Source organism: Ornithorhynchus anatinus, chromosome 18, assembly GCF_004115215.2.
Source record: "Ornithorhynchus anatinus isolate Pmale09 chromosome 18, mOrnAna1.pri.v4, whole genome shotgun sequence".
Classification (NCBI taxonomy): Eukaryota; Metazoa; Chordata; class Mammalia; order Monotremata; family Ornithorhynchidae; genus Ornithorhynchus; species Ornithorhynchus anatinus.
Window position 1 is genome coordinate 27,668,453 of NC_041745.1, and position 24,200 is coordinate 27,692,652.

General features: G+C 46.9%; 1 protein-coding gene across 2 annotated transcripts in view; it reads left to right on the forward strand.

The window, feature by feature from the left end:
* Positions 1 to 1,926: 1,926 nt before the first annotated feature.
* SMYD1 (SET and MYND domain containing 1) overlaps positions 1,927 to 24,200 on the forward strand; it is a 38,405-nt gene continuing 16,131 nt past the window's right edge. The window contains exons 1-3 of one of the 2 annotated variants that reach the window (XM_001510437.4): positions 1,927 to 2,183; positions 18,608 to 18,784; positions 20,625 to 20,838. In XM_001510437.4, coding sequence (XP_001510487.1) covers positions 2,047 to 2,183; positions 18,608 to 18,784; positions 20,625 to 20,838 — 528 coding nt within the window. In that variant the 5' untranslated portion in view covers positions 1,927 to 2,046. The remainder of the gene's footprint in view (positions 2,184 to 18,607; positions 18,785 to 20,624; positions 20,839 to 24,200) is intronic. The other variant, XM_001510465.5, reaches the window with a different exon arrangement.

Here is a 24,200-nt window from a genome sequence, read left to right on the forward strand (position 1 = left end):
AACAAGTCCCTGTCCTACTTGAGGCTCATAGTCTAAGTGGGAAGGACAACAGGTATTGAATCCCATTTTACAGAGGAGACTGAGGCACCGAGAAGTTAAGATCTGCCTGAGGTCACCCAGGAGGTACGTGGCGGAGCCGGGTTTAGAACCCAGGCCTGCACACTGCTCCCCTTTTGAGGCACATCTAGTGAACGATAATCCACAACCCCCCTCTGAAACCCAGCCCAGCTTTTAACAATCTTTGGAATCACCGGGAAGCAGCTTTTCTCGGTTTCTCCATGACACCTCAAAGAAACCAAGAACTATTGGAAAGTACTTTGAGGCAGTGGTAGTTTAGTCTTCCTCATTGTCCTGTAACTTCACGAAGCCCAGAGAACCCATACAGGCCGGACCTTAGGGCTTGGAGACATTCATGCGTTACGTCAAGTACTCGACATTATGTGATGACATCATTATGTGCCATTTTGCAGAAATGCTCTGCAGTCCTCTGAATTTACAGTATTTCTTCAGAAGGGCCCTCTGACTCCCTCCACTTGCTCTGGATCCTCAGGAGTATTCCCTTCGCATATCCCTGTGAACCCAATCAGTAGTATTTACTGAGCACTTACTAGGTGCAGAGCACTGTACTAAATGCCAAGGAGTGGTGATGCCAAGGAGTGGTGAGGCCAAAGCGAGCGATAGTTTCAAGAGCAGTTTGAATCTCTTCCAGGAAAGTTTGGAAAACTACAGGGAAGGATTGGATAACTTCAAGGAAAGGCTGGTTTACAGGAAAAAGAAGGAAAAGATATGATTCTTTTAGCTCCTAGACCTAAGTCGATGACTACACCATAGTTAAAAGTGAGAGAAGAAATTCTGGGCACAAGGAAATAGGAAATAACTTGAAAAATCCAAGAGTGCTGAGGTAGCTGATAAGAGGGGAGGAATGTTTAAGGGGGAAAATCATGACCTAGTGGAAGAGAGTATGGACTTGGGAGTCAGAAAGACCTGGGTTCTAATCCCGTCTCCGCCAGTTGTCCGTAGTGTGACCTTGGCAACTCACTTCACTTCTCTGTGCCTGTTACCTCATTTTTCAAATGAGATTGACTGTGAGCCCCATGTGGGACATGGACTGTGTCCAACCTGATTATCTTGTACCTACCCCAGCACTTAAAACAGTGCTTGACACATAGTAAGTGCTTAACAAATGCCATAAAAAAAAATCAGCCTGGTCCAGAGCCACCATTCCATTTATTTTAAGCATCTGCAGATTGGACCCAGGCAATTGCACTCCTGTATGTCAGGCTGGGCCCGGGCTGGGTTTATGATCCGCTGTAGGGAAGAGCTAACATTTCTCACCTGTTCCTTCAGCAGATGTCAGCTCCTTCGATTCTTCCACTCCAGCAACCTCCTGGCATCGAGATGTGCTGTCCGATCCAGGTTTTCTAGAACCTGCGGTGGCTGAGGTGGGCTGCCTCGGGGTCCTGATAAACGGGAGTGAAAAAGAAGAAAGAGCTTGGCCCGGTTCCGATGGAAAACATGACAGACCAAAGGTCCCAGAGATGCAAATACCAGCCTAAACGATTCCCCTCTTACCACCGTTCAGCTGTTGACTTCTGATAGACAGAAGCATCTGGTGGCTAAAAATACACCCCTGACCAAACATTCCCTATTTCAACAGAAGTTGGAGCGTGAGTTGGGCTCTGGGTTGAATGTATACAAACGGTTTGTCCTTAAGAAACGCTTTTGAGATGCCTTTGGCCCGAAGTCGTGAAACAGTACCGGTCCATGCTCCCTTACTGCCTTTTAAGCTCTGCTCTCTAATAAGCTGAAGAGCACTCTCAGAAGATTCCTCCTCTCCTCCTCCCTTTCCCCACCCCCCAGCCCTGTGGAAAATCGTGCAGGCGGGGGGGGGGGGGGAGGGAAGCCTAGTGGGGGGAGGAGGGAGATGTGAGTCCATTTATAGAATCAATTGCTCTCCGGGTGCTGAAGGTGCTCAAATAGAAGACAGGACAAGAGGTTTGGCTCAGTATTTAAACCTGTGCTGCTGGGGCCCCCGGGGTTTCTGCAATGACAATAAGTAGAATGGAGAAGGTCGAGGTGTTCACGTCCGAAAGCAAAGGCAGGGGGTTGAAGGCCACCAAAGAGTTCTGGGCTGCGGACCTCATCTTCTCCGAGAGGGCTTATTCTGCCGTGGTCTTCGACAGGTAAGTGACAGGTCACCTTGGCCCGGAGGGAGATCGGGGGCAATCGGAGATGGCCTCAGTAAGCAGGGAAAAAACGATAGGTCGATCAGTCGTATTTGTTGAGTGCTTACTATGTGTAGAGCGCTGTACTAAGTGCTTGGGAGAGTACAATATAATAATAATAATGATGATGATGATACTGGTTAAGCACTTGCTCTGTGCCAAGTACTGTTCTAAGCTCTGGGGGGGATACAAGCAAATTCATTCATTCATTCAATAGTATTTATTGAGCGCTTACTATGTGCAAAGCACCGTACTAAGCGCTTGGAATGTACAAATCGGTAACAGATAGAGACAGTCCCTGCACTTTGACGGGCTTACACTCTAATCGGGGGAGACGGACGGACAAGAACAATAGCAAATCCGGTTGGACACAGTCCTTGTCCCACATGGGGCTCACAGTCTCACTCCCCATTTTAGAGATGAGGTAACTGAGGCCTAGAGGAGTGAAGTGACTTGCCTGAGGTCACACAGCGGACAAGTGGCGGAGCTGGGATTAGAACCCCTGACCTTCTGACTCCCAGGCCCATACTCTATCCACTGTGTCATACTGCTTCCCAAACAGAGATGGTAGAGAGGTTCCCTGCCCACAACCAGCGCACAGTCTAGACGTTAATATGAATAAGTTATGGATATGGTGCTGTCTGGCTGAGGGAGGGTGACTAAAGGAGGGAATCCCATAGTTCTCTTCTTTTTTAATGGTATTTGTCGAGTGCCGTACTATGTGCTGGGCACTGTTCTAAGCGCTGGGGTAAATCAAAGTTAATCAGGTTGGACACAGTTCATGTCTCACATGGAGCCCTTGAACACAGAGACATTTTACAGTCAGTTAGTGCGAGACATTTTGCTTGCAGACATTCCTCTGTCCTCCACTGCTGATAAGGCTTTTCTCCGAGGCACCTAATCAGACCCTATTCTGATTTACTGTCACTGATTTGCTGAGTCTTCAGTCGCCCTGGAGTCTGTTCGGTGAAGAAGAGCGGAAAGCTCAAGCTGAATCATTTTGATGGTATTTGTTAAGTGCTTACTAGGGCAGTGGACTAAGATCTCGGGTAGACACAAGCTAGTCTGGTCGGACACAATCCGTGTCCCACATGGGGCTCGCAATCTTAATCCCCATTTTACAGATGAGGGAACTGAGGCCCAGAGAAGGGAAGTGATTTGCCCGAGATCACAAGGAAGACGTGGTGGAGCGGGGATTAGAATCCAGGTCCTTTTGTCTCCCAGGCCCGTGGTCTATCTTCTAGGTCATGCTCCTTTTCAATTGTCATTGAACACTCAGGAATCTCCCTGTCTGCTACAGAGTGAAGGGATAGTAATGTGGTGGGGAGGCGGGTCAGGATGGGAGAGAAAGACATATGGGCTTGTTACCCTATGTAACCGATGCTAAGTACAAATAGTTTTATCGTTTTTTGATCTGAAGCCACTTAGGGATACAGTTTTGGGACTGCGTTTGCAATGAAGTCCCGGCTGTCTATTTTTTTTTTTTGTTAGATGCCTGAACAATTAGGGCAAATTTTAAAAAAGATTCCCAGACTAACATTTCTTAGCATCCTAAATGAAAGACATTTGGTGTAGAATTTGCGAGGAAGTAATATATTTTTATCTTGGGGTATGGACTTGGTACGGTTCTGAAAGAAAGCCTTGCCTATTTTATGGGTCCCTGTAAAAAAAAATCAGAAAAATAATTCCCTTCCCAGATTATTGTTCATGAGCCCATTCCAGGAAATCTTCAAACAGAAGTTGGGGTGGGAGGGTATTCCTCTTCTAATTCTACTCACAGTAAGAGAACTTTGTGATTTGCTAATGTACCTAATCTTTTTTTTTTTAATGGTATTTGTTAAGTGCTTATTATGTGCCAGGCACTGTGCTAAGTGCTGGGGTAGATACAAGATGATCAGGTTGGACACAGTCCATGTACCACGTGGGGTTCACAGTCTTAATCCTCATTTTCCGGATGAGGTAACTGAGACACGGAGAAGTGAAATGAATTGCCCAAGGTCACACAGCAGACAAGGGGTGGACACAGGATTAGAAGCCAGATCCTTCTGACTCCCAAGCCCGGGCTCTATCCATTAATCCACACTGCTTCGCCAATCATTCTCTACTACTCAACAAACTTTTAGGTGCATGGAGAACCTGGATTTTGATTTAAGGTGGTGATGTAGAGAAGCAGTGACTCTTAATTGGTGAAACAAGAGTCTAGAAATTCAGGGGTTCTGAGTGCAGATATCAATCATATTTATTGAGCACTTACTGTGTGCGGACATTGTATTGAGCCCTTGAGAAAGTACAATATAGCAGTATGAGTTGGTAGACACAATCCCTCTCACACCAAATCAGTTTGGTGCCCAAGTGTGATCTTGGAAAGGCATTTTTCTGCTCTGTGCTTCCATTTCCTTCCTGGAAAAAATGGGGAAAGAAATATTTACAGTATTGTTCTTATGAGACCTATCATAAAATTATAAAATGTCTGCAATCATAAAATGTCATGTGAATTCCTAGTGCTGGTGATAGTGATAATAGTGGATAACGGTGTAAATTCCCACAGAGATAAATGCTAGCGTGAAAACAGGGCTCAGTGGCATTCCTTGTTTTGGTCTTTCATTCATTCAGTAGTATGCATTGAGCGTTTACTGTGTGCAAAGCACTGTACTAAGCGCTTGGGAGAGTACACTATAACAATAAACAGATATATTCCTTGACCGCAACAAGCTTATAGTCTAGAGGGGGAGACAGACATTAATATCAATAAATGAATATATTACAGATATTGACTAGTTGCCTGGTCTTTCTCATTTCCTCTTCTCCCACTCCCATCTGGGTCACCCTTGATTTGAATTTTCACTCTTTACACTTCCCTCAGTCCCATGGCATGTATGTATATTTCTGTGATTTATTTCTTTATATTATTGTCTGTCTCCCACACTAGACTGTAAGCTCACCGCGGACAGGGAATGCGTCAACCAACTCTATTATGTTGTACTCTCCCAAGGGTTAGTACAGTGCTCTGCACAAAGTAAGTGCTCAATAAATATGATTGATTGATTGATCTTCCCAGGGTATTTCAATACCCGATGGAGCTTTTCATTAAAGGAAAACACTGACACCTGTGTCCTTGGGCAGACTGAGAGGATCGGAAATCCAGAGGAAGGCCTCGAATTTGAAGTGAATTTCGAGGAAGGGAAGGGAGAAGGTTTGCTCCATCCTCTATAAAAGTAGCACCTCCCGATTCATGTTGGTCCTTTTCCAAGCCAGTCATTTTCCCTGCTTGAGAAGCGCATTGAATGGGATGCCACGGGCCTTCATTCAGACGCCTAAATTAGGAAGATGACATCATGACATCGCAAGAGTGCTCCGTTTCGACTTTGAGCAGAAACATCGCATTAGCACCACGGATCCAGACCCCGACCCTGCTCTCCTCAAACCGGCCCAGCTCCCGCCGACACTGAGGAGAGGGTGGTCTGTGGAAGGATCAAAGCTAGGATCGAGCTGGGGCCCAGCGAGTCCTTAAATATTTCTTGACATTGGTGCCGTCTTGAGTTTGGCGGAGAATTTTAGGGCAGATGGGGAGTGGGCGGGTTTAAGCTTCGGAAATCTATCAGGTCAGAAAGCCACCATTTTGGACCTTTTCAGCTCTGAACGCGAACTCTCAGAACCGGATGAGTGAGGCAACGTGTCCAGGCCGAACAGCTGTGAGACGATCACAGGGCTGGGGATTCGCACCTGTTTTTTGATGTTAAAGGCAAGGATAATATATATAGATGGAATGCGGGGGGTTGTGTAGTGGCTAAGCCTAACCACTATATTTTATGCCCCTTTTCATGGAACCTCAACTGGAAACCAAAGATTGCAATCAAAGACAAAGAGAAGCAATGTAGCCTAGTGGAGAGAGCACAGGCCTGGGAGATAGAAGGATCTGGGCTCTAATCCCAGGTCCACCCCTTGTCTGCTGTGTGACCTTGGACAAGCCACTTCACTTCTCTGTGCCTCAGTACCTCATTTGTAAAATGGAGATTAAGACTTCGAGCTCCATGTGGAACAGGGACTGTGTCCAACCTGATTATCTTGTTTCTCCCTAGTGCTTAGTAAGTGCTAAACAAATAGCATAAAGAAGGAGTTTTCATTTGAAGTGAATTTGCCCAATTAGTTTATTATTTCAGCCCAGTATGTCATCAGAGCAACCTCTATCCCAGTTGACCTCGGTCTCGAAATGGACCCCAGACAGGCTGGCTCCACTAGACTGGCAGCTCCTTGAGGGGAGGGATCGAGTCTATCAACTCTGTTGCATTGTACTCCCCCAAATCTTCAGGACAGTGGTCCGCGCATGGTAAGCACTCAATAAACGCCACTGATTGATTGATTGACTGTGGATATAGCTGAGCGTTCTCCCAACCTATCGCAGAGTCACTGAAATCGGCACTGCCATTGCTATGGAAGATTTTCCCTTTGCCTCGGGGCCAGTGTATTAGATTCGACATTAGGAGTGGAATTGGATCCCAGGAGAGAGGATTCTGAATTCCTTGTTTTAAGGCTCTGGATGGCTAGTGGGAGGTAAAGATCTGTGGAACCTACTGAGCGTCATGGATGACCTCCTGCCACATAAAACACCCCCCTCTAGACTTTAAGCTCATTATGGGAAGGGAATGTGTCTATTTATTGTTATAGTGTTCTCTTTCAAACACTTAATACGGTGCTCTGCACCCAGTAAGTGCTCAATAAATACGATTGACTGACTGATCCTCTACCGAGAAAGTTTTTTTGCTGGTGTTTCAGTGTGGCTTAGTGGATAAAGCACAGCCTGGAAGCCAGGTGGCCTGGGTTCCAATCTCTTGCCTGCTGTATGACCTCGGACACATCACTTGACTTCTTTGTGTCTCAGTTTCCACAGCTGCAAAATGGGGATTTGATTCCTGTTTGATACTTGGACTTGAACCCATGTGGGACAGGGACTGCTTCTTGTATCTACCCCAGTGCTTAGTACAGTGCTTCACATATATATATATGTTGGTATTTGTTAAGCGCTTACTATGTGCCGAGCACTGTTCTAAGCACTGGGGTAGACATAGGGGAATCAGGTTGTCCCACGTGGGGCTCACAGTCTTCATCCCCATTTTACAGATGAGGGAACTGGGGCACAGAGAAGTTAAGTGACTTGCCCACAGTCACACAGCTGACAAGTGGCAGAGCTGGGATTCGAACTCATGAGCTACTGACTCCAAAGCCCATGCTCTTTCCACTGAGCCACGCTGCTTCTCTAAGCATATAAGAGTGAACGCTTAACAAATACCATTAAAAACAAAACAACAAAAAAACACTACCAGTTCCGTAAGAGCCGTGAAAAGGGAGTAAGACACTGAGTCAGTTTCAAGCTCAATCCATTATGCAAAGCCAATCCTCACTTTCTGGTTAGAGGGTTTTCGGTTCTGGCGATCAGTGAATCAATTGTATTCACTGGGGACTTACTGGGTATAGAACACCGTACTAAGCATTTGGGAGAGTACAATACAACAGAGTTGGCAGAGATGTTCCCTTCCAACAGGGAGCTTACAGTCTAAACGGGGAGACAGAAATTAAAATAAATTTTGGTTATGTACCTAGGCGGTGTGGGGATGAGGGTGAGTTGAGGTGAATATCAAGTACTTGAAGGGTACAAATCTGTCAGGGTGATGCAGGAGAGAGAGGGAGGTGGGGAGATGGGGGTTTAGTCAAGGAAGACCTCAAGGAGATAAAGCTTTGAAGATGGGAGAGTGGTGTATGAAGAGGGAGGGAGTTCCATGCGAGAGGCAGGATGTGGGAAAGTGGGATAGACGAGATCGAGGTGCAGTGCATAGGTCGGTATTAGAAGAGTGAAGGGGGGTGCTGGGTTGTACTAGGAAATAAACTAGGTAAGGTAAGAGGGGGCAAGCTGATTGAGCACTTTAAAGCTTATGGAAAGGAATTTCTGTTGGAGGCATAGATGGCTGGACAACCACCGGAGGTTCTTGAGGAGGGGGGAAACATGGACCGAACGTCTGTGTAGAAAAATGATCCGGGCAGCAGAGTGAAGTATGGACTGGAGTGGGGAGAGACGGGAGACTGGGAGATCAGCCAGGAGCCTGATGCAGCAGTCAAGGTGGGATAGGATAATCAGTCAATCAGTCATGGTTATTGATTGCTTACTGTGCGTAGAACACTATATTAAGCTCTCGGGAGAGTACAATACGACAGAGGTGGTAGACGCATTGTCGAGCCACAGCGAGCTCAGATGTTGGATCAACCTGGTAGCGGGAGAGGAGAGAAAGAGGATGGGAAATCCAGATCTGAAATAAAAGCACATCTGAGCAATGGAGGAATGGAGATTTCTCCAGGCTTGCTAGTAAAGTCCTGCCAAACCAAGCCAATTTGAAAATTTTATATTCAGCCACCCATTTTTCTCCGATCACAAGACATTTAGACATCGTGTCGGGGGGATGGCTATTGGCAAAGTGGCCCTGGGGAGGCAGCGGCGGAGCAGACCTGCTCTGTCCCAGAGCTCAGCATGATGTAATTGAGGAATCACAGTGGGCCCGAGCCAGCACCAGTCTCATTTGAGTTGCATCTGGTTACCTTCCCTGGTTCAGTGGTTTTAGTTGGCTCCTCTAAAGCTAAATTTCTCACTGTTGGCTCCTCTAAAGCTAATTTCTCACGGTACCTCAGTCTCGTCTCTCTCATCGCCGACCCCTGGCCCACGTCCTGCCTCGGGCGTGGAACGCCCTCCCTCCTCATATCCGACTGATAATTACTCTCCCCCTCTTCAAAGGCTTATTGAAAGCACAGCTCCTCCACGAAGCCTTCCCTGTTTAAGCCCTCCTCTCCTCACCTCCCTTCTGCATTGCCCTGACTTGCTCCCTTTATTCATTCCCCCCTCCGAGCCCCACAGCACTCATGTACATATTTGTAATTTATTTATTTATTCTATTAATGTCTGTCTCTTCCTCTAGGCTGTAAACTCTATGCGGGCGGGGAATGTATCTGTTTATTCTTATATTGTACTCGCCCTTAGTACAGTGCTTTGCTCACAGTAAGCACTCAATAATTACACTTGAATGAATGAAAGAATGACTTCATTGGTACCGATCCAAATAGGTTTTCACCTTCAGAAAATAGGCGGGGGATTTTGGGTTGGTGGGCTCTCCTCTCCGGTCTTTTGCCCGGAGGTCGGGAGGTTCAGTGCCCGCAGAGCTTCTCTGCTAAAATCCTGGGGGGAATGTATGAGTCTGTGTGTGGGGAGGGGCAGGGAAGCAATATGGCTTAGTGGAAAGAGCAGGGGCCTGGGAGTCAGAGGACTTAGGTTCTATTCCGCACACTGCCACTTACCCACTGTGTGACTTGGGCAAGTCACTTCGTTTCTCTGTGCCTCATTTACCTTATCTGGAAAATGGGGATTCAATACCTGTCCTCTCTTCTCCTTAGACTGTGAGCCCTTTGGGGGACAGGGCCTGTGTCTGATCTGCTGATCTTTTCTCTGTAATAATAATAATGGTATTTATTAAGCAGTTACTTTTAGAGCACTGTTCTAAGCGCTGGGGTAGATACAGGGTAATCAGGTTGTTCCACGTGAGGTTCACAGTTAATCCCCATTTTACAGGTGAGGTTACTGAGGCACAGAGAAGTTAAGTGACTTGCCCAGGGTCACACAGCTGACAAAGGGGCAGAGCCGGGATTCGAACCCATGACATCTGACTCCCGGGGGCTCACGGTCTTCACCCCCATTTTACAGGTGAGGTAAATGAGGCACAGAAAAGTTAAAATCACATGCTGACAAGTGGCAAAGCCGGAATTAGACCCCATAACCTCTGACTCTCAAGCCCCTGCTCTTTCCACTGAGTCGTGCTGCTTCTCCTGCTTAGTGCTTAGTACAGTGCTGGGCGTACAGTAAAAAGCCACAATTGTTATTCATTCATTCAGTCGTATTTATTGAGCGCTTACTGTGTGCAGAACACTGTATTAAGGGTGTGCGAGAATACAATTCAACTATAAACAGACACATTCCCTGCCCACAACGAGTTATTACTTTGAGCTGAAGGAAAGGGGTAGCCTCTCCTGTGGGAGAGGGGTCACTCCTGCATAAAAAAAAAAATTTGAAGTCACCAATATAAAACAATATGTTCATATTGCTCACAATATGCGCGTTATCATAAAAAGATAAAGTTTTCTGGAAATATGTAAACATGCACACACATACACACACACACAGGTCTTAAGCCAAGAAAGAGATGTGACCCTTGAATTTTTATTTTCTCCAAATAGAAACTTGGTCAGTTTCTCCTGTGACCTTGTTGTAAGAGGTCGGAGAAATTCAGACCCATGTGAGGGGAAGTTGAGGAAGGAAAGCTAGGGGAAGGAGAGTCAAGGCTCGGAGTTAAGGGCTATATATAATCTATGTCAGCACCACAGAGTGAAGATAACTTGACTGCAGAAGTATCTGCCTCTTGGCTTCCTAAGAGAAAACCAGCGAAGAGACAGTGCTGGACCCTTGATTCATTCACTCATTCATTCAGTAGCATTTATTGAGCGTTTACTATGTGCAGAGCACTGTACTGAGCGCTTGGAATGTACAATTCGGCAACAGATAGAGACAATCCCTGCCCATTTACGGGCTTACAATCTAATTGGGGGAGACAGACAGACAAAAACGATAGCAATAAATAGAATCAAGGGGATGTACATCTCATTAACAAAATACATTGTGTTAATTTGAGAAGCAGCGTGGCTCAGTAGAAAGAGCACGGGCTTGGAAGTCAGAGGTCACGGGTTCTAATGCCGGCTCTGCCGCTAGTCAGCTGTGTGACCTTGGGCAAGTCACTTAACTTCTCTGTGCCTCAGTTACCTCATCTGTCAAATGGGGATTAAAAAACTGTGAGCCCCACGTGGGACAACCTGATCACCCTGTATCCCCCAGCGCTTAGAACAGTGCTTAGCACATAGTAAGCGCTTAACAAATACCACAATTTATTTTATTTTTTAAATAGGATAATAAAAATATACACTCTCTCTTTCTCTCTCACTCTCTGTCTCTCTCTTTCCCTGGCCTCAGCTTGCTTATACAAATGACTTCCAAGGCTTTATTTTAACCTCATTTCCCCATAATATGGGCATATGACTCGAGGCTAATAACGGTATTTATGTTTCATTTCTTCATTCATCCAATCGTATTTATTGAGCGCTAACTGCATGCAGAGCACTGTACTGAGCACTTGGAAAGTATGAATTTAATGTTTTTCCAGATTCCTGAATATTTTCCATGTAATGTGTCTTAGATTCTTGAGACCTGTGATTGTATCTGCTTTTACTCACTTTGTAGAGCCACCACTCTCAATGACAGTTTTAATGTGGTGAAGGGAATGCAGAGAGGTTGGCTTCTTTTGAAACAGCTGGGGCATGAAGAAGGCGAGACAGGTGGGAATCTGAATTATCCCCCCTCATATAGGATGTTTGGCTTTCTTCTGACCAAAGAATTTGAACCTGGCCTCTCTATAAGGGGAGTCAATCAAATAATAATAATAATGGTATTTGTTAAGTGCGTACTATGTGTCAAGCACTGTTCTAAGTGCTGGGGTAGATACAACCTAATCAGTCTCTGTCCCACATGGGGCCTACAATCTTAATCCCCATTTTATAGATGAGGTAACCGAGGCCCAGAGAAGTGAAATGACTTACTCAAGGTCACGTAGCAGACAAGTAGTGGAGTGGGAATTAGAAGCCAGGTCCTTCTGAGTTCCAGGCCTTTGCTCTATCCACTGCCCTGCTTCTTCCCGCAATCAATCAACGAGTAGTATTTACTGAGGGCTTTTTCTGTACAGATCCCTGTACTTAGCGTTTGGGATTGTACTAGCAGAATTACTCAGCGTGACCTCCATTCTCAAGGATTTTACAATATCAGCAGGGAGACTCTAAAATAATTTATGGATGGAAGAAGGCCAAAAGGATATGCCATTTATATTCTCCTCTGAAAAACCCATCCTCTGAGAAGGAGGCCAGGAAGGTCTCCTTCGGAATAACAGTTATAATAATGATGATAATAATAATAAACATGGCATTTGTTAAGCCTTACTGTGTGTCAAGCACTGTACAAAGGACCGGGGTAGATACAACTTAATCAGTTTGGACACAGTTCCCCTCCCCCAGGGGCTCGCATTTTAAGTGAGAGGGAGAACGGGAATAGCGAGGAAAGACTCTTCGAGAGTTTTCCGGGGAGTATCTCCAGTTGTTCCTCAGGACCTTAGCAGGCCACACCCTCCTTGTTTTTATCTGTTCCTTTCCTTACAAGGAGACGAGCCTCTACTTCATCTTCCTGCCCTTTTGGCTTGACAGCTGACATTAGCCAGCCGGCCCCGGCCCGAAAGGCCCCCGACATGAGTCCCGTAAATGAAAGAGCGAGCGATAGTGGGAGCCTATCACCCTAAGCCGCTCGACGTGCTAGACCTCATCACTGTTCCCCTCTGACCTCTAGAGCTAGGACAATGAATCAGAATTCCTGCCGTCTCTTTCTCCAGTAGAAGCACCATCCAGACTCCAAAGGAGGATATTCAGAGCTTTCCTAGGAAAAATGGTGTGGGCAGGGCAGATTACAGGATTAAGGTTTGGGGAACCACTTCTCCCGTTTTAGATGCCACCCTATAATGATGGTATTGGTTAAGCGCTTACCATGTGCCTGGGGTGAATACAAGAAAATCAAACTGGACGCAGTCCCTGTCCCATGTGGGGCTTACAGTCTCAATCCCCATTTTACAAATGAGGTAACTGAGGCACAGAAAATTGAAGTGACTTGCCCAAGGTCACACAGTAGGCAAGTGGCGGAGACGGGATGAGGACCCATGACTCTCCGCCTCCCAGGCCTGTGCTCTATCCGCTACACTATGCTGCTTCTCTATTACCCTATCAGCCAGCAACGTGAATTCAATGTCTGATAGTTATAGAGGACACACAAGTAAACAGAAAAAAACAAGGGGCAGAGTATGAAACATTCATGAATGATTGAACATGCAAAAACATCCGTGTACTTATAATAATAGCTCTTGTCTTTCATTCATTCGGTCTTAGTTATTGAGCACTACTATGTGCAGAGCCCTCCCTTAAGCACTTGGGCGAGTACGATGCAAAGGAATCAGACATAGTCACAAATCTGTAATTTATTTATTCTAACATCTGTCTCCCCCTCTAAACTGTAGGTTCGTTGTGGGCTGGGAGTGTGCTGTCTGCTGATTGTTTTATTGTACTCTCCCAAGCACTTGGTATGGTGCTTTGCACACAGTAAGAGCTCCATAAATGCAATTCAGTGAATGAATAAATGAATGAAAATGATAAACAGCTACTACGGTGGCTGGAATACCTGGGGCTTGTTGATTTCTTGGAGGAGTTGGTTGTGTAAATCATGTTTTGGGGATGCTTTGAAGCTTCTTTTAGAAGGCTTCTTAGTTTCCTTTCTGATATGGGACCAAAATCCTTAGTCAACTTTTCTGTCCTTCCATGAGAAAAGATAGAGTTCAGGAAGGTGGGGGTTGGGAGAAACACCTGCTCTTAGGTGGAGGAATAAGTCAACTCTCCTCCCTCTGCTGAGCGCTGGTCTCTCCCATTGCTCTTAAGGGGGAGTTTTTCTAATAATTGTGGAATTTTTATGGTATTTGTTAAGCACTTATTATGTACCAAGGCCTGTGCTATGTGCTCAGGTAGATACAAGCCAATCAGGTTGAACCCAGTCCATGTTCAATGTGGGGCTCACATTTGTAATCCCCAGTTTATAGATGAGATAACTGAGGCACAGAGAGGTGAAGTGACTTGCCCAAAGTTTACACAGTAGACAAATGGAGAACCCGGGATTAGAACCCAGGTCCTCGGACTCCCAGGCCCATGCTCTTCCACTAGGCCATGCTGCTTCTCTATTAATAAAAACTTACTATTTAATGAACATTGCTAAATGCTGGGGAAAATACAAGATAATCAGATTGGACAGCGTCCCTGTCTCATCTAGTAGAGGAGAACCTGTCTGCTGTGTGACCTTGGGCAAGTCATTTAGCTTCTCTGTGCCTCACCTCATCTGTAAAAAATGGGGTTTAAGGCTGTGAGCCCCATGTGGAACAGGGACTGGATCCAACCTGATTAACTAGTATCTACCTCAGCACCTGGTACAGTGCCTGACACATAGTAAGAGCTTAGAGAATACCATAAAAAAACCCCATACCTTGGACTGTGTGGTATAAAAATGGGCGACTAGACACTTTAGCCCTAGGCAGCTGGAACAGTTCCCCCGTGGCTCTCCTGGCCACTGAGATGTAGTAAATCACTCCTCAACATTGCAGCCAGAATGCCACAAAATCACCACGGGTACTAAATCCTCCACCGGTCAAATTACCTTCTGGGATCTGACAGTCTTGACATCCCACTGACTCTTCCTGATGGCCCATCACACCTGCTCAAAGGGAGGCTGGTCAGGTCTCACTGTTTGAACCGATCCCTGCATGATCCCATTGGTGATGGACTAAAGGGAAATACAATCATTTATGGAGTGTTTACCAGTTGAAATAGTTCCTTTAAATGTGGGTGAGAGCTGGGGCCTTGCTGGAGGAAGGAAGTTCTAATCCAGTGGGGAAAGTGTGAATGAGGGGGAAGAGGCGAGAGCAAGGCACAGCTGGAACGTTGGTAGTTTGTTGGAGAACAGCGAGTGAAGAGAGCACGTAAGTGAGGTGGAGTCAGATGGTGGAGAGCCGTTAAATTGATTGTGTTTGATGCTGAGAACCACGAGAAGCCTGTGGAAGGTTTCGGGGCGAAGGAAGGTAGGGGTCAAGAGACGCTTTAGGAAGATGATCCGTGCGGTAGCTTGTAGTCAGACTTGGAGTGGAGAGAGGCTGGAGGCTAGGAGACCAGCAAGGGGGCTGGTACAGTAATAATAATAATGATAATGTTGGTATTAAACGCTTACTATGTGCAGAGCACTGTGCTTAGAATCACAGGTTTTCCCACGTGAGGCCCACAGTTAATCCACATTTGACAGATGAGGTAACTGAGGCACAGAGAAGTTAAATGACTTGCCCACAGTCACTCAGCTGACAACTGGCAGAGCTGGGATTCGAACTCATGACCTCTGACTCCCAAGCCCGGGCTCTTTCCACTGAGCCACGCTGCTTCTCTAGTAGTCTAGCCATGGTAAGGACGGTACTTGTACCAGAGAATAAACTCTGGGTGGAGAAGAAGGCTGACATCTGGGGAGACTCGTGCAGGAAGAACTGGCAGAATTTGGCCATGGAGTCAGTTGCGAGAGCTGAAGGACAATTAATAGAGGTGACACCAAAATCGCTGACTTCTGGAGCTGGGAAGATAGTGGTGTTATCGACTGAAATGGAAAACCTAGGGGGAGGAGCAGGTTTAGGGAGGGGAGAGGTTGAAGATGCAGTGAGGTAAGGGAGGAGAATGGAAGCAAATGATTTTAGGAGATGAGAGGGAATGTGGTTAGAGGTGTAAGTAGAAAGGCTGGTTTTATGGACTAGGTGGGAGATCTCTTGAGAGGCAGCTGGAGAGCAGGAGAAGGATAAGGAAGCAGGAATAGAGTGTTTAAGGGGTGATGGGGAATCCCTTCCCCTGGCACATTTGAAGAAGACAGTCTTTTCCACAGCTGAAATGTGGATATTATCTCTTCCACCTGTCCTGTTTCTTCCATGTTGACTAACCTGTCTCTCCCTCCAATGATCTGTTAGTTAAGATAAAATTCTACAACTGAAAAAATTGATCACAGCATTCAAAAGTTACTTTTCAAAAACATGCTTTGCCATTTTTTTCTTAATCTGGGTGGCTGCTACCCTCTTGTGGCCCTTTTGTGATATTTGATTATTTTTTACTGGAGGCGGCCTCTATCTCGAATCCATCAATGATATTTATTAATAATAATAATAATAATGTTGGTATTTGTTAAGCATTTACTATGTGCAGAGCACTGTTCTAAGTGCTGGGGTAGATACAGGGTAATCAGGTTGTCCCACGTGAGACTCACAGTCTTAATCCCCGTTTTACAGACGAGGTCACTGATGCACAGAGAGGTGAAGTGACTTGCCCACAGTCACACAGCTGACAAGTGGCAGAGCCGGGATTCGAACCCATGACCTCTGACTCCCAAGCCCGGGCTCTTTCCACTTATTATGCGCAGAGCACTGAACTAATTGCCTGCGAGAGTACAATACAACAGAATTAGCAGAAATGTTCCCTGTTGCCTCTAATTTATATTCGCCCCGCCATGGCACACGAACCACGCAACTTCTTTAGATCCAGCATTCGTTCCCTGGCTTCCAAGGTCAGATTAACCCATCCATAAATAACTCAACCCCATCTGTGGGTTCAGTGACGGGTGCCATCGCTGAAACAAAGACCTGAGATGAAGTTGGGGACTTCACACCCACATACCTTTGTGTTCTTAATTTAGGTCGGTGACGGCACCCTGACTTCATGGAGCCTCCATCTAAGGACTATTTCCATCCGTGATTGAGGTGGCAAGGATGATACAGGCTATTATTATCCTGATTTTATAGCTGAGAAAAACGAGGCTCAGCGAGGTTATGACGCTGACCTGGAATCACAGGGCCAATTCATGGCAGAGCTGGGGGTTGACGCTTAGTCTATTGTCCTTTTCACTGAGCTATACCGTCCTACGAGCCTGTGGGCATCTAAGATATAACTGTTATCGATTTACCCATCTCACACACAGAGGGCAGTGAGACTGAATGGCATATGTGCTGTCAATCAGTCAATCAATGGTATTAAATGAGTGCTTACTGTGTGTGAAGAGCCCCGCACTAAGCGTTTCGGAGAGTACAATGCAACAGAGTTGGTAGATACGTTCATTCATTCAGTCGTATTTATTGAGCACTTGCTGTGTGCAGAGAACTTTTCTAAGCTCTTGGAAAGTACAATTCAGCAATGAAGAGAGACAATCCTTGCCCACACCGGGCTTACAGTCTAGAAAGGGGGGGAGACAGACTTCAAAACAAGTAAACAGCATCAATATAAATATATAAATAAATAGAATTATAGGTGTATGCACATCAAAACAAGGAAACAGGCATCGATACAAATGCAGTTGTAGATAGCACATATCTACACAAGTGCTGTGGGGCGGGGAGAAGAGGATAGAGCAAAGGGGGAGAATCAGGGTGACGTCGGGGGTGGGGGGAGCTGAGGAAAAGGGGGACTTAGTCTGGGTCACGTTTCTGCTCATAAGGATCTCACAGTCTAGAGAGGGACAGGCATTAATATAAATAAATAGCCGTCCACTAGTTCTGAGGGGCTGAAGGTGGGGTAAATATCAAGTGCTTAAAGAGTACAGATCCAAATACAGAGGAGACAGAAGGGAGAGGAAGTAGAGAAAATGAGGGCTTAGTTGGAGAAAGCCTCTTGAGGAGATGTGACTTTAATAAGGCCTTGAAGGTGGGGAGAGTGGTGGTCTGGCTTATACTGGGGGGGGGGGATTCATTGAAACGTATTTATTGAGCACTTCCTAAGTGCAGAGCACTGTACTAAGCGGTTGGGAAAGTACAATACAACAATACACATTCCCTGCCCACAACGAGCTTGCAGTCCAGAGGGGAGAAGGTGTGCCAAAGTCCAAATCCAATGTGTCTTTGACTTCCTCCACATCAGGCAAGAAACAATTGCACTGATTTTTCCGTAGGAGGATTAGTGTCTGTCCAATGCTCACCCCACATTGCATCTCCATCCCAGTTGACCTCCATCTCGAAATGGACCCCAGACAGGCTGGCTCCACTAGACTGAAAGCTCCTTTAAGGCAGGGATCGTACCTACCAATTCTGTTGCATTGTACTCCCCCAAGTCTTCAGGACAGTGGTCCACACAGGATGAGCACTCAATAAATGCCGCTGATTGATCGATCGGTTGACTGTAGATATAGCTAAGGGTTCTCGGAGCCTATCACTGAAATCAGCACCGCCACTGCTATGGAAGGTTTCCCCTTTGCCTCAGGGTCAGTGTATTATGTTCTACGTTGGAATGAAATAGGATCTGGTTTTAGGGCTCTGTGAGGCTAGTAGAAAGTGAAGATCTTGTGGAAACTACTGAGGGTCATGGATGATCATCTGGCACCTAAAAAACCTCCCTCTAGACTTAAAGTCATTGTGGGCAGGACATCTGTAAGATGGGCATTAAGACTGTGAGCCCTATGTGGGACAGGGACGGTGTCCAACCCCCGATTATCTTCTCAACCGCAGAGCTTAGGACAGTGCCCGGCACGTAGGCAGCGCTTAACAAACACCACGATTATCGTTATTATTAGATTTGGCTATCATCTCTTATCAGCTTTCCATCCCATTGTTTGGGATCTGTGGGTATTTTTTCCCCTGATGGCTCTTTTCTCCCCTCTTCAGCCTCACCCACCTTGTGTGCCACACCTGCTTTAAGAGGCAGGAGAAGCTCCAGCGTTGCGGTCAGTGTAAATTCGCCCACTACTGCGACCGGACCTGTCAGAAAGACGCCTGGCTGAACCACAAGAACGAGTGCTCGGCCATCAAGAAGCACGGAAAGGCTCCTAATGAGAACATCCGGTGAGAACTGGGGCGTTGTGCTGCACCGTTGCTGGGACCACTGGATTACCTGTTTTGGAGCCTCAGACCACTGGGGAGAGATGTGGACATGCCTCTACTGGACCACTTTCTGGTCTGGATAATAATAATAATAGTAATAATAAATGGTGGCATTTTTAAAGCTCTTATTATATGCCAGGCACTGTCCTAAGCAGTGGGGTGGATACAAGCAAATCAGGTGGGACACAGTCCCTGTCCCACATGGGGTTCACAGTCTTAACACCCATTTTTCAGCTTAGGTAACTGAGGCCCAAAGAAGCAAAGTGGCTTGCCCAGGGTCAACGTGGCTTAGTGGAAAGAGCCCGGGCTTGGGAGTCAGAGGGTGTGGGTTCTATTCCCGGCTCTGCCACTTGTCTGCTGTGTGACCTTGGGCAAGCCACTTAACTGTTCTGTGCCTCAGCTACCTTATCTGTAAAATGGGGATTAAGACTGTGAGCCCCACGTGGGACATAAACTGTGTCCATTTTGATTAGCTTCTAACTACCTCAGTGCTTAGTACAGTTCCTGTCACAAGTTAGCACTTAACAATACCACAGGAGAAGAACTGTATATAATCATCAAACTCAATCAATACTAGTTAAGGATGAAGACGGTGATGATCATCCCATCCAGAAAGTCACCTCCCCCTTCCTCAAAAATCTTCAAAGAAAACGACCCCATGGCCTCCTTAAATTACAAATTCTAACATTTCACAAACTTAGAAGGTAGCTAATCTAGGTCCCTCTTGCTGCAGATCAATCAAATTGGGCAGAAATCCTTTACATATAGGGAAAATTTCACTAATAACTTATGGCTGATATATCTTCTTTCTTCATCTGGTCAAATCCAGGGCAGCCAGATCAGGAATGAATCACTCACTCCCCTAGGGATATCTCATTTGGTGAAGAATCCCCACCCTGGGCCTAGGCCACATATTCCCTGATCACTTCCTGTTCCAAGCCCTGGACTATTTGGAAAAACCTCTTTTCAATCTACTGAGGTTTCCTAGGATTAGTAGTAGTGATAGGGTTTATTGAGTGCTCAATCTGTGCAGAGCGCTTACACAGGTGAGAATTTAGACATCATCTCTGCCCCCTGGGGGGCCTCACAGTCTAAGAGCATATGTTGGGGAGAGAGGGAGATGGACAGACCCATCAGAAAGGATGAAACAGTAAAATGTTAAAGCACTATCAAAACAAGGACAAATACACAAAATAAAAACCAAAATCAGCCGGATGCGGTGGCGAGAGGAGCAAAATGTCAGACTCCTCAAGGCTCAGCATCCTCTAATAATAATAATGTTGGTATTTGTTAAGTGCTTACTATGTGCCAAGCGCTGGGGTAGATACAGGGTCATCAGGTTGTCCCACGTGAGGCTCACAGTTAATCCCCATTTTACAGATGAGGTAACTGAGGCACAGAGAAGTGAAGTGACTTGCCCAAGGTCACACAGCTGACAAGTGGCAGAGCCGGGATTCGAAGCCATGACCCCTGACTCCAAGGCCCGTGCTCTTTCCACTGAGCCACGCTGCTTCTCTACAGCAGCCACAGGTCTTCCCGAGGCTTTGTGAAGGCCTTAGGCCTGGGGTGGCAAGAGGCAAGATGGGACGGAGTCTCCTTAGGGGTGTGGTGGGGAGCTGGTGCCGGTTGCCTGGAAGACAGGGTGGTTGGCGCTCAGTAGCAGCCGATAGCCCCGTGGCTATCGGAGCACCTCGGGAGTTGGGACCCTCTGTGGTGATTCGGAAGGTGGGAGTAACCGGTTGCTTTCACTCCGAGGGTGCTCTGCTTTCTGACTCTCTGCTCTGCCCCTTCCTCTCCCCAGGCTGGCGGCCCGGATCATGTGGCGGATAGAGAGAGAAGGCACCGGCCTCACAGAGGGCTGCCTGGTCTCCATCGACGACCTGCAGAACCACGTGGACAGCTTTGGCGAAGAGGAGCAGAAGGAGCTGCGCTTGGATGTGGAGAGCTTTCTGCACTTCTGGCCTCCTCAGAGTCAGCAGTTCAGCATGCAGTACATCTCGCACATCTTTGGCGTGGTAGGTCACCTGGCTACATAATGCTATTTCTAATAATAATAATAATTGTGGTACTTGTTAAGCGCTTACTATGTGCCCAACACTGTTTTAAGCACTGGGATAAGTACAAGCTAATCAGTTTGGACACAGTCCCTGTCCCCCAAGGGGCTCACACTCTTAATCCTCATTTTACAGGTGAGGTAACTGAGGCTCAGAGACTTGCCCAAGGTCATACAGTACACGTGTGGCGAAGACGCCAGGATTAGAATCCAGGTCCTTCTGACTCCCAGGCCAGTGGGCTATCCACTAAGCCACGCTCTTCCCTATTTCTGTGGAACAACTCAGGTCAGAGCCCAAATAAATTCCCTCAGGATTCCTGGCTTGGGAATCCACCCTTCCTAACATCACACAATATAGCGAGAGGCGAAGAGAGGGTGGAGAACATCCCTGACAGGTCTGGGACTCAAATCTGGGGGCTTCTGGCCTTCTAAAGCTTCCAAGGTACGTAGTTCATTCGTTCGTATTTACTGAGCACTTCTTGTGTGCAAAATCCCAGACCCCAAGAGGCCAGGTGTTTTTTGCAGCTGCTTTGGACAGGTGTTTCCTGGTAGGGAGCTTCACAGGGACTGTGTGAGCTTGCAGTCTGAGCTGGGAAAGTCTCCCATTTGATTGTAAGCTCCTTGTAGGTAGGTTTCAAGTCCACGAATTCTATAGTATTCTCCCAAGCGCTTAGCCTGCTACTCGCTACACAGTTAATGCTGGATAAAACCTTTGATTGATTGACCAACAAAAGCAAATGCCCAGATGTTGAAGTAGTCATAAAGCACAAGATGTCGAACCAAGAGAAGAGAGGAAATAGGGACACGCATGCCCAAGAGGTAAATGTATGTATTTGGGGGTGTCCGGGACAACTGTAGTGGCCGGTCAGGAAAGTTTATAATCTAGGAGGATCTGGGCTTTCAGTAGCATTTCGGAGAAGGGAAAGAGGCGTGGTTTGATCCAGATGAGAACAGGGGGATATTCCAGGAAAGGTGGAAGTGGCGTGACCCAGTGGATAGAACACAGATGTGGGAATCAGGAGGACCTGGTTTCTGATCTCTCCTCTGCCACTTGTCTGCTGTATGACCTTGGGGAAGTCACTTCACTTCTCTGTTCCTTAGTTATGTCATCTGCAAAATAGGGATTAAGACTTTGAACCCCATGTGGGACAGGGACTGTGCCCAACCTGATTTCCTTGAGTCTACCTCAGGGCTTAGTACAGTGATGGGCACATAGTAAGCACTTAACAAATAACACTGACAAAAAAGGTGGTTCTATCTGTCGCCGGGAGAGCAGTTGTTCTGTTCCCCAAGGTGGGGACTAAAGATCACTGCCTAGTCCTGCCTGCTAATGCACCAATATGTTTATTAGATTTATTGAAGATGCACCTGTTCCCACTGTATAGCTGGTCTAACGGCACAGTGAAAACAGCCTGGGCTCAAAAGTCATTCATTCATTCATTCATTCATTCATTCATTCATTTAATCATATTTATTGAGCACTTACCATGTGCAGAGCCCTGTACTAAATGCTTGGATGAGTACTATATAACAATAAATGGACACATTCCCTGCCCACATTGAGCAAGTGAGTGGGGCCAGAGGAGAGAGTAGAGAAGGTATTTAGGGGGTAAGGATTGCCAAACTCAAATGGTTCATATTGCACCAGTCCCCAAAGATCAGTGGAACGAGGGGCTTTTACAGCATGGGATGGGGGAGGAAATTCCCCAAGGAGGTCGTGATGTCCTGCAAATAACTTTCAGCTCTATCTAGGGATCTCTCGGGTGCCCACAGTCCTGGAGAAAGGGAGTATCTTGATCTCGTCTATCCCCCCGCCGACCCCTCGCCCATGTCCTGCCTCTGACCTGGAACGTCCTTCCGCTTCAAATCCGACAGACAATTACTCTTCCTTAATTGTCTCCTCCAAAAGGCCTTCCCTGACTAAGCCCCCCTCCCCAGACCCCAGTTCCTCTTCTCCCACTTCCTTCTGTGTCACCCCGACTTGTTGTCTTTGTTCAAGCCCCCTCCAGGCCCCACAGCACTTATGTACATATCTGTAGTGTATTGATTTATTTTCATGTCTGTCTCCCCCTCTAGACTGTCTAGACCACATTCCCTTGTGGGCAGGGAATGTGTCTGTTTATTAGCTGTACTGTACTCTCCCAGGCTCTTTGTATCGTGCTGTGCACACAGTAAGCACTCAATAAATACAATTGAATGAATACTTCTGAGATCTTTTATACTGACACCTTGCACAGGGCCGGCTCAGGAATGTCATTGTTTGGCCCCTGCTTCGGGGCAGACCGTCCCAGGCCTGGCCACTGACGCGAGTCAGTTGAGTGAGGGAGACTCGTGGCCATCTCCGTTGGCAGAAGCCACATGTCACTGTTCCCCTCCTGTCCGGGTCTTCCTTCCTCTGACACATTTTTGCAGAGGTCTGGGGTGTTGGGGAAGAACCCACAGCCATACCTTATGGCGTTATCCATGACTCTTCTCTCTCATTCAGCCCACATACTCAATCCATCACCAAATCCTGTCGGTCCCACCTTCACGACGTCGCTGAAATCCACCTTTTCCTCTCCATCCATATTGCTACCACGTTAATCCAGTCACTCATCCTATCCCACCTATATTACTGCACCAGCCTCCTTGCTGACCTCCCAGCCTCCTGTCCCTCCCCACTCCAGTCCACACTTCACTCTACTGCCTGGATCATTTTTCTACAGAAGCGCTCTGGACACCTCACCCCACTCCTCAAAAAACTCCAGTGGTTGCCCATCCACTTCCATATCAAACAAAAACTCCGCTCCATTGGCTTTAAAGTACTCCATCACCTTCCTCCTCCTATCTCACCTCGCTTCTCTCCTACAACTTAGCCCGCACACCTAACTCCTTGTATTGATGTGTATCTCCCCCACTAGGCTGTGAGCTCATTCCGGGCAGGGAATGTCACTGTTTATTGTTGTATTGTACTTTCCCAAGCGCTCAGTACAGTGCTCTACTGTACTAGTGCTGCACGGTAAGCGTTAAATAAATACGATTGAATGAATACCTCATCTGCCGGCTCCAAACCCACTGTCAACCGGACTCTCCTCTTGGGCCGCCCATGCCTGCTGCAGCTGAGCCACCTGAGGGGTCATGATCCCCTCAAGAAATAGCCTGCCTGACTTGGAGCAGAAGGATTTTGGAGGGTGGCGACAGAGCCAGGGCCATGCCAGGATAGTGCTTGGGGGCCAGGTCTGAGTTTTGAGTCAACGGTTCCTCCGAGGGTCTCTCTTTCCCCACATTCCTCTGTCCGCCACCCTCTCCTTCACAGAGGGGAGAAATCTAAAATGGCTACCACAC